The 14,024-nt window shown below is 34.9% G+C and overlaps 1 protein-coding gene across 1 annotated transcript in view; it reads right to left on the bottom strand.

Moving 5' to 3' along the window:
- Positions 1-14,024, bottom strand: part of OSCP1 (Organic solute carrier partner 1) — a 29,393-nt gene that overhangs the window by 7,845 nt on the left and 7,524 nt on the right. The window contains exons 4-9 of the mRNA XM_089255042.1: positions 11,116-11,196; positions 9,960-10,063; positions 9,506-9,634; positions 6,004-6,076; positions 5,279-5,421; positions 3,523-3,586 (exon numbers count right to left, since the gene is read on the bottom strand). Of these exons, the coding sequence (XP_089111168.1) occupies positions 3,523-3,586; positions 5,279-5,421; positions 6,004-6,076; positions 9,506-9,634; positions 9,960-10,063; positions 11,116-11,196 (594 nt within the window). The remainder of the gene's footprint in view (positions 1-3,522; positions 3,587-5,278; positions 5,422-6,003; positions 6,077-9,505; positions 9,635-9,959; positions 10,064-11,115; positions 11,197-14,024) is intronic.

Genomic DNA, 14,024 nt, shown 5'->3' with positions numbered 1-14,024 from the left:
TTACTATAATGATTGATTTAAAAAAAAAAACTAAAATTACATTTTTAACAATATTATTTTAAATTATTAAATTAAAATATTACTTAAACTACTGAATTAAATAAATTATTTAAATTAACTAAATTATTTTAATTGTTAGGGGCCGTTCAAGTATTACGTCATCATCGATGGAGGGGGGTGTTTCTGACTTGCTGACTTTTGATGACAAGGGGGGTTTCGATAATGCTTACGTCATCAACCACCCTTTATGAAAATATGAGTTAGGATTCAGAGGGGCAGAGCTGATGACGAAATTTTGCTGACAAGGGGGGGGGTCAAAAATGGCTAAAAATTTGCTTACGTAATACTTGAACGGCCCCTTATACGTTGAGGGAGGGCAATCCATCCCCCCCCCCCCCAACGTCAATGGCAGAGCCTAATGATGTATATCAATTGTCATCTGCCGCATCTCTAAGACCTTCAAGTCTATCTGCACCTATGGCTGGAGGACTGGGAAGGGTGGGTGGGTCTACTCTTTTACAGGCGGAGGAGGCTCCAAAATAATACTGCCCTTGGGTGAGGGAGAAAACAAATCAGTTTTGAAATTGTTTGGTTTTTGAGAGAAAAATTTTTAAATATATATTTTCCTTTTTTTTTACACACAACATACACCCTTGCAAAAAAAACATTTACTACTTTACCCAGAAACAATATAATTTTGCCCCCCCCCCCCCGTAATTTTTAACAGAAAAAGACTCCGCGGTCTTCCCCGGTAAATTTCCCATGAACCTTGTAAGCACCAACGTGGCGACTTTTTTCCTCGCCAACCAATCGCCGTTTTGCGGCGATCAATTCAAGATGGCTGACAAAGGGCACATAAAATTACAAAAAAATATATAATTTATAACATGAATCAACCAAATATGCGGCAATATGCGAAAATCGATAGAAATATATCGGGAAATACGGAAAATTAGGATAAAATGAACACAAAAATCGAATCAACGACATACGGGGTTTATAAATGCGGTTGACAGAGTTTATGGATGCTGCTGTCAGGGCTACTTATTTTAGCGCGAAAAAAAGTCGCCACGTTAGCTCGGACTCCTCCCGTAATTTTCAAAGAACAAAAGCAGTGAATTCGCCCCCACCCGGGGCACCCGATTTACCATGGCCGTAATACGATATTTTTTCTGGAGAGGAAATGTAATTTTACTGCCCCTTGACTGTGAAATTCGATAATTTTGCAAAGGAATTTATTTCCTTTTCTTAAATATACCATTCCATCAAAAATTCCATTCGAGGCATTGCCCCCCCCCCCTAGTTTTGGATTTGATCACGGTATGTAGCAACCCGGGCCGCAAGTACGAACGAAAATTTACTATCGCCCGGGGCCGGTATCCATTTTTAATAACGGAAAAAAGAGTAAACTCGGCACCCTTCCTCGTTCAACACCCGTGGAACCAGACCCCGCCCTTTCCTATTGCGGTCATAACACCGACTCGAGACAAAAACGTTGTAATAACTTCCGAGGTCTGAAAAGGGGATTTTTTTTACACAACACCGAGAATGGAGCGCAATATGTCGATATTAAGTCAACAATCAGCATCGTGAAGATGCTCTAAATTAAGTTACGGCCAGAAGCGGATAAAGGTCAGTTGTTGACGGCCCCGGGCATAAAAAAAAATTAATATTACGCCCCTTAAATTATGAAAAAAGTATAAAGTAGGGGCCAAAGGCGCGGTCGCTGTGCCCACCGTTAAATCCACCTCTATGTACGGCTCGCATGCACGTTAACTGAGTTTTCATCAGCCTGATGACCAATTTTCATCTGATTTGGTTAAATAAACGTTGAATCCGAAGGTTTTTAACAACTGGCTGTTGCGAAGATATATTTTGGAAAGAGAGAAAATTCAACTGCCCCTGCGGGGAATCGAACCCACGTCCTTTCACTTTCCGGGTGAACGCACTAGACTACAGAGGCAACGAATCTCTCAATCTTTCCTTGGAGCTCGTGTACACTGAAAAGGACCGTACATGGACGGCCAGACCAGACTCAGGCCAAGCTCACAACTGCTGACGCTGCCACTAGATGGAGACTTATGGAAGGATGACGTCACTCTCCGCTACCACACGAAGGTTTTTAATAACTGGCTGTTGCGAAGATATATTTTGGAAAGAGAAAATTCAACCGGAAAGTGAAAGGACGTGGGTTCGATTCCCAGCAGGGGCAGTTGAATTTTCTCTCTTTCCAAAATATATCTTCGCAACAGCCAGTTGTTAAAAACCATCGTATGGTAGCAGAGAGTGACGTCATCCTTCCATAAACGTTGAATTGCAGGATTCTGTGATCTTATAAACAGTTCTCCTTTCGATCATATCTGGGGCTACGGTTTCTTGCTGAGATTTAAATCCAGTTAGAAAAATAGTACGAATTTTATTTCTAGATAGATCGCGATTTTCAGTCGGATGATTTTTTTTTTATTCTAAGTAAATTCAAAATACTTGCGAGCTTCTTTAACGTTGGCCAGCTACAAGAGTATTCTCCAAAGCGTACTAATAATACGCTTAATACGTATTAATAGTATGCATCTTTAATATGCGCGCTTTGGTATTCTCCCGCTGCGCGTAAGTTAATTTCTGCACGGGCTCTCTTTATAAACTCGCTCAATGTAAATGAGCCTTTAAATCGTCATTTCAAATGTTAAAAAAAATTAATAAAAGTAACGATAGAACAAACAACAAATGTAACTTGCTCGATGCTCCCAAGAAAGGAATTCGGCCCTTAGGACAAACTTTTTAAAACTAATAAAATAAAGGATCAATTTTAAAATGAGATGAAAATGAAAGAACGAGTGGGGAAATAAGAAAGAATGGTAGTAGAGGAGGGGAAAAAATTCTTTGTTGTAAATACGTTATTTTTTTCCGATCGGCTTTTCCATAAAATGACGACTCTTAACTATAAGGAGCTTTCTTTCCAAGCGCCTTGAAATCAAGTTATGCTGACGTCACACGGTATGCTCCCGGGAAGATAAAGACGCCTTCATATATATATATATATATATATGGGTTCCTTGTACGATCGTAGTTCAATGAAGGGAGGGAGAAAATTAGCGACCTTGAACCGGTAAAGTTCGTCCTTGAAGAAAAGAAAAACACTGACACCCGAAAAGCGCGCGAGACCGAGGTTTTTTTGCTAAAAAAAGTGGAAAAAGTGACCTGGGCCCGAAAATAGGTAATAAAAGTGACCAGCTTCTAAAAAAGTGACTTTTAGGGGAAAAAGTGACCCGTGCCGAGCCCTGTTTTCTGCACTTCCGGTCCAAGATATAGGTAAATGGTGCTATTCAAGTATACACCTCTCTCAATAATGCGTTTTTTTCTTGTTCCCTTCGCCGATGCATAAGTGAGATATCATTGTATTTTGAAGAAATCTGATCAAGATGCATTGTTCATATAGACACAAAGAAAAAAATATTTTAAAGATAGTTTTCAGATGCACAATAAAGAACTGAAAAATTTTCATGAATTAAAATATAACCAAACCTGAGACACATCAATGTTGATAACCTCATTGGTGTTCATCTTGGATTTTTCATCATCTTGTGAGCTATTTATAAAATAATAAGCAGTGTTTGATTAGGTGCACAATACAAAATATTTCTTAATTTTGCACATTCGCTTGCATCTTAATATAGTATTGTGGTAAATTATGAATTTTTAAAAGAATGAAATTTTTTTAAATTCATTCTACAGATAACATGATAAAATGTCTTTTTTTTTTACAAGTTGTATAAATTATTCATTCATAAGCAACGAATTTAGCCAAATACAGAGGAAAACAAATAAAACAAAGTAGCGCAGGACTGAAAAATTTAGTTTCATCAAATGATACAATGATAATTTGGAATCATTCATATTGCTAGTGTTGTAGCTCAATATTTGGTCCAACAAAATGGACAGTACAAGTTTCAACATTCTAACATTTACAATTCAATATATTCCTTTGCACATATATTATTTATTAATTCCTTCAGATAAAATCAAATTTGCTAGGCTAATAGCTCTGCTCGTCATCTGCTTTAATGAAGAAAAAGGGGAAAAGTTTAAAATGTGTGTAAAAAAGACAGTTTCTAGAACATCTTTTCAAGAATGAGAGACTGTTGGGTAAAGTGAAACAGATCCATGGTATCTATTTAAAAAAACCTCTTGCTGAACTGTAATCTAATTTGTGAGCATCAAAACTATTAAAAAATTTTCATTATTTTATTTTTCGACTGGCCATGTATTTAACCCTTTCAGGCCCTCTACTCACAAATGTAGGGGCTTTTTTCGCTCCCAGCTTTTTCTCGCTTCAGATATTCTTTTTTTCAACTTCAGGAAGTTGTTCTGATTTCAAGGATTGTGTGTGTATGGAATATCATTTAAGTCAAAGCTGAACTCTGAGGTTAAAAAAGAATATCTACAGTGAGAAAACCTCCCACCTGCAAAATTCCTGAATTTTGGGCTTTGGCCAGCCAGTTCACGAAGTGGCCAGACATCCCTGGCCAAAGTCTGATAACAAAAGACATTATTCGAAGTCACTGCAAAGTTGGAATATTTTTTCGCGATAATTATGTTCACATTAGCTATGGCAACCTATATCAAACCACAATCACAATGCAGCAATTAATTTTTTTCCCTTCAAAATTTGATGGAAAAAACTGTTTATATTATTTTTTTTATAGTTTTTTCACTCAAATTTCACTTTTTTTCCTCGTCATATGAAGCTAATCCAATACAGCTATAATATATATAGCCGTGTATCATACGCTGGTGATGAAAAAATTGATTTGGCACCTATCAGACTGTTTTACATCTGTACGTTGAACTTTGGCCAGGAATCTTGGGCCACTTCGCGAATTAGCTTGCCAAAACCTGATTCATTTCTGGAAATCAAACTTCGCCCAAAACTATCAGTTAATTCAAGAATTGGACGTATTTCAGGCTTTGGAAGTAACATAAATATACTTTCAGTGACTGACTGTTATGTAAAACTGAACACATTGGGGATAGATGAATAAATTGACACAAATCTACAAATACAGTAAAACTCCTCTTAACTGATGCCCCTCAAATGAGGTCAACCCTCTTTTATGGCCAAATAATTTCCCAGCATATAATAAAACTATGCTTTTCAAATCCCTCATTAATGGTCACCCCACTTTTACAGCTAATTGTTTTTATCCCACTGGTGTGCACAAAAGAGGTTTTATTGTAATTGTCTAATATACTTGATTTATAGGCATAGCACATAATGTACCTATAGTTAACTGTATTATAATCTTCATCATAAAAGCCGAGAGCAAACTCTGGTTGAAGGCCTTTTGCTTCATTTTGACCTATCAAACGTGCCAGAAATGAGAGTTCTTCACAAGCATTTCTACTCTGTCTAATGCTGGCCTGCTGCAGAAATTTAAAAAAAAAGGAAAGTTAATAGAGATTGTGGTTAAAATTAAGCATAATAGTATGTGATGTGATATAAGGATTGAAATGCATATTTAAAGAGTAATTCTGGTACTATAAACATAGTATGTGACTAATATAACAAGCATCCAATTTAAAAACATGATGGAAATAAGTGGGAAACAAAAAACAAAGAACCGTTCAGTGACTTTATTTAAAAAGAACCTCATTTAACTACCAAAACTGATACTGATGTATTACTTCTCGAAGAATTTTCTAAATAGAAATTTGGCTGTGTTATATAATTAGAACACAAGTGGCATTGCTAGAACAATAATTGCTGAAATAACTATTGCCCATGTCCAGTTTATTAGCTGTGGAAATTTTCAACATACATTATACCTACAGTCTATCTCATAATATTAATAATGAAAAAATAATGTGATTAGAAATATAGGTAAAAAAGGATGCAGTTTCCTTTTACTGTAATAGCATTCTGTAAAAAATATACTTCTACAACTTAGATTGAATGCAACTTATGTATTGCATTAATAAAAATTCTGTTAAAAAAAACGAACTCACACATTCACTCTTATGTAAAGATGCTTTCTCTGCCTTCATTGACTTTGATTCAGAAGAATATTGTTCAAGATAACTAGTTGAAAAGAGGTGAAAAAGGGTATCAATTAGATATTTCTATGCTTTAAGCTATCAATATGAGTATATACACTATTAGTACTACACTCATGTCCATAAATTAAGGATAATGCCAGCTCCGGCAAATAAAGGTTCAGAAACAAAACAAACGTTACTTATTCATAAAGCCCATTTATTAAACAAAAGATAAAGAACAAAAACAATGATGTATGTATGATACCATTCATAAAAACTATGATTTTTGCTCCCTGGAGCAATTGTAAAAACATCTCCTTTACAAAAACTTACTATTACATGGTTGGTATGATGGTTAACACATTGTATGTCTCCCATGCGATGAAATACAGTCCGTACAACGCCTAGGCATGCTGAGTATCAAATTATCGATCTGATCTTGGAGAAGATCACTCCACTCAGCAAGCAATGCTCTCCGAAGTTCCAGTACACATGGTTGACGGACTGCAACTCGTCGGCCAAGCATGTCCCACACATGCTCTATCGGATTCAAGTCAGGTGAGAATGCTGGCCATTCCATACGGTTATATCCTCCGATTCAAGGCATTCGTTTACGATGTTTGCTCGGTGAGGACGGCGTTGTCATCCATAAACACAAATTCTGCACCCATGGCAACCCTAAACAAACGTACATGTTGTTCCAGAATGATGTCCCGATAAATTTGGGCTTTCATGGTTCCGGTTTGAACATGCAGATCTGTTCTGGAACCCAGTATAATTCCACCCCAAAAAAGCAATGTTGCAACACCGAAACGGTGTAGTTCAATGATGTTGTCTTGGTGGTAACGGGTACCTGGCATTCTCCATATGAAAGTCCGACGTGAATCAACAAGCTAAACCTGGACTCGTCGGAAAACATCACACAAGCCCACTGTGACAATGTCCACATTGCATGTTCTCTACTCCAGGCTAATCGGTGCCGACAGTGAGTTGCCATGAGTGGAACACATCTGACAGGCCTGCGAGCATATAGACCAATATCTCCCAAACGTCTGTACACGGTTTGCCTTGAAACTGTGGTACTCGTGGCTGCAGATAGCTGACGAGACAGGTCGGATGCTGTGCTCCGTCTGCTTCTTTGGGCAGTTACTGCCAAATACCGGTCTTCATTCTGCATTGTAACTCGGGGGCGACCTGTACTGTAACGTCTACTGACATTTCTGTTATCTTGGAATCATTGCCAAAGCCTAGAGATGACACTTTGGGCAATCCAAGTTCCTCGGATACTTCCATCTGAGTACGCCCACATTCCAGGCGGCCGATAATTCTACCATGCAAAAAATCATCCACATGCGTCCTCTGTGTCATAACTATTCGCTTATGGCACTGAGTGCCTTACAGAACTCTTGTGAACAATTTAACTTCTTTGCCACCATTCCTTATATACACCCCTCTTACACTCTCGTCATTGTGACGTACTATCGGCATCATCTGGTGGCTTCCTGAAATTTGCATATCATTCTTGCAGATGTGTGTGATAATTCTACAGGTGAAATTTTTACTTTAGATTTCGATTTCTGTGTGATTCTGAATTATCTTTAATTTATGGACATGAGTTTAGTAGTGCATATGAGTAGTAGTATGAGTGTACAGAAAAATCAGTTGAATTTTATTGATTTCATTTATATATGCAGTAAAACTTTAATACAAATTACTTAGGACCTAGATAATTTAACAATTTTCTAGATTATGAATCAAGTTTTATTTAATTCTTAAGTTTTTAATAATCAAAACAGAGTAATATGCCTTTTCGAGAGATACTAATTCATATGTCTATGAAAGGATGATTATCAAATCAAACAGTGCATGAATAACGTACTGTGTGTAAAAAACTTTTTTAATTCATCATTTGCAATTTAAGTATGTTATTACCAATACACGGGATACATAGGTAACAGGGCATATGACATTTTACTGGCGAACTGTTGATCCTAGGAGCTACTTCCAATTAGAAAAAAGTACCCAAATAATGTGTAGTACTCAAATATATATCATTCATGTTGCAAGGGGTTTTATAGTCATTAAAATAAAAAAAATTAATTTTTATTCCCATGTGCCCATAAGCCCAATAGAAAGTTGTTGTCTTGTCTCTTCTGATGCCAACTAAAAAATTTCCATGTTTCTAAGTGCAATGCTCATTGAGACATTTGAATTTGACTATCTCAGTGAATATTGCATTTAGAAACGTGGAATTGTTTTAGTTGGCATCAAGAGAGACAGGCTTCACAACAACTTCCTCACTGGGTTTAAGCACACGGAAACGGTATAAAAGGTAAATTTTATTATTTAAATAACTATACAACCCCTTGCTACAGAAATGACATCTGAGTGTGTAATTACATATCTTGGTGTAATTACATGTTATTTGGATATTTTTTTCTCATTGGAAGTATACCTCTAGAATTAATGGTTCACCAGTAAAATATCATATGCCCGGTTACCTACGCACCCTGTATATGAATTACTTCACTTATTCCTAAAATATTTTTTGCTGGAATCATTTGGAGCACATTGGTTGTTCTCTGTTGTTTCATAGACTCGAGCGTTTCTGGTTTCTCATGAACTTTTATAGAGACAATATCTCTTGCATAATTACAATGGTTCAATCTTTCAAAAAAATATATATCTTAGTAAGAAATAATTTATTAGTAGTAACTTTGTGTTCCTTCACTATTAGTTTCATCATTTTCTGAATCAATCTCTTCTTGATGTCACAAATTTCACTATCTGTTAATTTTTTAATAACCTGTTTTTCATTATTGATCCCAATTATTTCCTCTATACACTTCACATTTTAAAATGAAATCTATTATAGTGTTAATGTATCCCAAAAAGTTAACAATTTCAGTATTCATAATGCCCGTTTCAATCTTGGTGTAAAAATCACATTTAACATCACTGTTGTGCGGTTGTTTCCAACTAGTAAAATTGTAAGCCTTTCACTGTAGCAGCTATTTTTTTTGAAGTGATATTTTTCTAATCTTAAGCAACCCTCCAATTTACATCTTTCACACTGACCTGTTTGAAACAATCATACACTTCCTTACCCTGATTGACAAAAAATTATCAATGTTCTGGTCAGAAAAGTGATCCTATAGAAAAAGTTTGTGCATCACAGAATGCCCTATATACCCATGGGTTACATAAACAGAAGGGAAATTCTCACTCTCCCAAAACAAGGAAAACTTTTTCTCATTTTCTTTGGAAAAAATTTAAAAACATACGTCATTTAAGATATTTCAGGATTATATTATGGGTAGTATCTATTGTATATCAGTGCTTCAAGAATTCATAAATTGAAAACAAAGCACAGAGGCCTGGATTTCATGTAATACACTACATTGGTGAATAAGAGGAAATTATCATTTGAAACATGATAAGCACTGAGAAATTTGTCATGAATTATACTTACACATTAGTTCCCAGACTTGATCCCCTAAACCCTTCCTTCTCTAAGCTTCCAAGTGGCATAGAGGGTTCATAGACATGAGCTAAAGGAAATGAGGCGGTATGCACTAATTTCCCATCCTGCCCATAAGTCCTTATATGCAAGGGGAAAAAAATACATTACGTTTGCAACTGCAATTCTTGAAAGATTGTAATACTCATAAATGAACATACTAAATTAATTTTTTTTATACTTTAAATATAATTAAACTGGAAAATATCAAACATAAATGAAAAAAAAACCAATCAATATAATATTTAGAAGTTCAATCTTTTGTGAAAAAAAACTAATGTGCTGTAACATTGAAAACATAATCTATTAAGCTATTTGAAAAAAAAAACAAAAAAACAGTAGAATTAATAAAGTACCACATTAAAAACAACAGCATCGTGTAAAATTTTTCAGATTCATTTCTTACCTGATCAAGCCTGGAATTTTAAAATTGAATGGAACTGGTCCACCACATGGCAGGACAAATCTTCCATTTGGACGCTGATAACCCTCTTTCAGCAGAACTGATACCTAATAATAATAATACATAAAATCTTTGTTTAAAAATAAATAAGTCATAGGTTACAATGAATCAAAAAAAAATAAATTAATTTAACATGAAAACTGTTTCTTTGATTAAAAAATCTTTTTGTGGTTGGCAATAAGTGTGCATGCTACACAAGTTCTTACTTATGGAATGCGCTTTGAGAGTCAAACTTCATTTCAACAATGAGTTGCTTTCACATGCACTTCATTGATTCCTCAGAATGAACAAAAGGCATAATAAAATAATTCACCTTAATCACAATATATGTAATTAACAAAAACGATTCCTATCTCAGGATATTGGGCCAAATAGGTTGATATGTTTGCATAATAATATCCCAAAAACTATCTATACATTATTCATTAAATAATGACTGTGGAAGACTTGTTTGTTTTATAATTTAATATAATTCAGCTTGAATAAATTAAGATTGTGTTGAATGCAAAATAAATTTGATGTAGTGTGTTTTACTAGTGTTATTAGCAAGTGGCTTCTTTCTTGCAACAAAGCTGTTGACATCCCTCCCATTTGTCAACGAAACATTCCAACTGAAGCTACCCCCAAAAAGACAGCCACAACAGACAGGATCCAAGCTCTGGAGAGAGAGAAGCAGCATATTAGCCCACCCACACACACACAAGTGTAACTGCAAAGGGGTGGGGAACCAATCTTAAGGGTTTGTTGGTGAAATTTAGAGATACAAACTGAAAAGAATTTTTTTTACCTCAAAACATGATACAAAGATACTTTGTTATTAAAACATGCAGTTAGAGAGAGGCTTACGGGGAAGGGCAGCAAAATCAAGATTGCCCAGCTTCACAAAAATTCTAGACAGCTCGGATCCAAGTACATTATTACAAAGTAATTAAAATTAACAGTTGTGATTGCTCTTAAAAGACCAGCTGTACCCTAAAAAAATATAACATTGCTCACAAGATCATGCAAACATAAATCAATTATGTTCTCGCTATTTACACTGCATTTTTTTTTGAAAGAAATTCACATAAAACGATATTGAAATTAACAACAATCTTACCCTAATTTCCAAATCTTGAAAAAATGCCAATAAAGTGTACCTCAGACGCAGAAACTCTCCACAAGACATTTGGGAATAATTCTGAAAAAACAAACAGCCAACTGTTTTTTCTCTATCATGATCAATGTATAAAAGATAAAAGAAAAAAACTTTATATTAAAAATGATAGATTAACAGATCCTGCTGTATGAAATGATAGACAGGGCAAAATCAGTTTTATTTTTTCCTTCAAATAATTTTGTATATTCAATGAAACAAAGGTATAGTTACATTCACCAGAGCCATTATCAGAATATTATTTTAATCCTCACTGCTTGATTCAGGAAATAGATTGATAACATGCATATACTATGTCCATGACATAAAATAATACTTATACATTGCAGTTATATGATTTACACAGACCATTTTCAATCTCTGAGTGAGAATATCATACTAAAACACAATCCATGTACTTAATTTCCCGTCCTATAAACCACGTAAACAAATTTTGGTTTTTTTAAAAAAATCCTTTTATAGCCTCAGCTACATTTAATTTGTGAACCCAAGATGATAAACATCAATGTTCCAGTTCATGATCATAATATGAGAAATAAAAAAGTAATAAACTCCAAAATTGTGTATGAAACAATAAAAAAAAAAGTGGAACGAAGATTCATTCAAAGCCCTTAAATTTGAATGAGTCATGAGAGATGGAGTGAAACAAATCCAGAAAATATTTAATTCAAATTACACACTCCTTGATATCAAATCATTTGATTGTTTGTTTATATAATTTTTGATTTTCGGAAATTTTTCAATCTTCTACCACTTTTTCGGGGCGTGGTAGCCCAGGTCAATAAGATACTCGTCTAAAGTACCAAAAGATGTTTAGGTGTCACGAGTTCGATACTCGGTTCGTCCTTGTCAGAAAACTTTCCTGACAGAGGGGTACAGCAGAAACGACAGCATGACCACAGCAAAAATTGCTACCGCAGGGAGTCCCCCATCAAGAGGTTAGCGCACCAACCTCTCGATGAGTATAAACAAGCCTGCCGTTCGGAATTGGCAATAAATTGCAGATCCTGGTCTAATTAGCTCTCGTGTGAAGAAAATGACTGTGATGTGACAAAAATGATCAAATTCTACCACGTCTTCCCAGGTAACACATATTTACTCATTTTTTCATACTATGTACATCACATTCTCTCACCTTTTGTGAAGGTATGTTTGCTTTATTGCATCTATTTATGGGCGATTCTTATGAAATTGGTCTAAATGGTGACCCCAACAGTGTGCATTAAATATAATTGGCACAGACCATTTTTTTCGTCATTCCGGTTTCTGAAAAGTTGCCACTCCATTTTTAATTTTTTCATCAATAGACTAAAATCTGCTTGAGCAAATTTCCATTTGAAGGAAACAGTTATTTTCTGGATATTATGCTGAGGTGAACTTGGAAAGAAAAATGTCTCCACTGGGACTTGAACCCAGGCCCTCTTGCATACCGGGCAAGCATGTTATCATCTACACCACTGGAGACACGATCCTGCCTTCCTCATTTCATGCACTGTGGCGTGAGGCGCTAAAGTAGAGACATTAGTAGCCTCTCTTAATTTGGCCTGGGTTCGAGTCCCAGCAGAGACATAATGACTTTTCTTTCCGAGTTCACCTCAGCCTAATATCCAGAAAATAACTGTTTCCTTAGGCTGAGAAAAAGCCATCTATCTCTGTCTACATTTCCATTTGTTAAGTAAATGTCCTTATTTAACACACTTAACCTCTTAACTGCCCCTAGCCTATTTTTCAAATTTTAAAAAATTACAACTGTATCCTAAAACAAAAACATATTTTTTAATAATATATATTTTTAAATTTTTATAATTTTAAATATTTTTTATCCATTGAATTTTTAAAATGAAAATTTTCTTCAGCTTTTTTTTCCCCATTCCTGGCATTTGCAAAACATTGATTCAAGTCCAACAACACCAGTGGCCACCCCCCATCAAATTTTGTACTGAGATTAAGAAGAATGTCGGTAGTCATCACTTGCACCTCCTTTTAAATCAATTAGAATTGTAAATTAATTAACAAATTAGTTTTTTTAAGGACAAAAGGGGTGAAGGTTTTTATTATAAATGCCCTTTTCTTGGCAATTTTTTTTGTGAGAAATATATAACTGAAAATTATTTTCACTTTACTATGTTTCCGTTCAGAGACGTGTATTTTTTCTGAAAAGCACATGATTTCAACATGCTTAGTTTTTATCAGTATTGCAAAACATGTAAAAATGTCTTTCTCCTGGCGTTAGGTAACCAGAAGGTTTGATCATAAGTAGCAGGGATAAAAATTGAAAAAATTCAGATTTCTTGATAGCAACATCAAGCTGCAGTAATGTTTCATCTAAAGGCTTTGCTTTGAGAATGCAACTCATGTTCTAGCAAAACAAAGACAAATTAAAAATTTGTGTTGAAAAAACAAAAATGATGTTTTTTTCATGAACTTGATGAAAAACTAGCAATAAACACACACACAAAAAAAATGCAATTGACAAAAAAATTGTTCAGAGTAAAAAATTGTTCACTTGTCCAAGTTGAAAATTAGTTACCAAAATCGATGGAACATGTTGCTATTGTCAAGCATAGATATCAAGTGCTTGAAGGAGTGAAAATGTCTCATCGGATTTGCCTATTTATTAACATGGTTAAATTTAATTTTTCTTTCACCATGAATTTTTAACAAACACTTCATTGCTGACTATATTTCATTTATTAGCAGGTAAAAGTATACCCTAAGGTCGGGATTACACTATAAAAGTTTGATAAAAGTCATTTTATAAAACAACCAATAAGATCATCGGTTGCATTTTCTAGAATGTAACCGATAATCTTGTTAGTGGCATTTTTCAAGTTTTATAAAAGTACTTTTAT

The sequence above is a fragment of the Pholcus phalangioides genome, unplaced genomic scaffold (assembly GCF_987345545.1).
Source record: "Pholcus phalangioides strain wild (caught in Gottingen) unplaced genomic scaffold, Ppha-v1.0 ptg000042l_1, whole genome shotgun sequence".
Lineage (NCBI taxonomy): Eukaryota > Metazoa > Arthropoda > Arachnida > Araneae > Pholcidae > Pholcus > Pholcus phalangioides.
The sequence above is the reverse complement of the archived record's forward strand: the minus strand, read 5'-3'. Positions and strand labels throughout refer to the sequence as shown.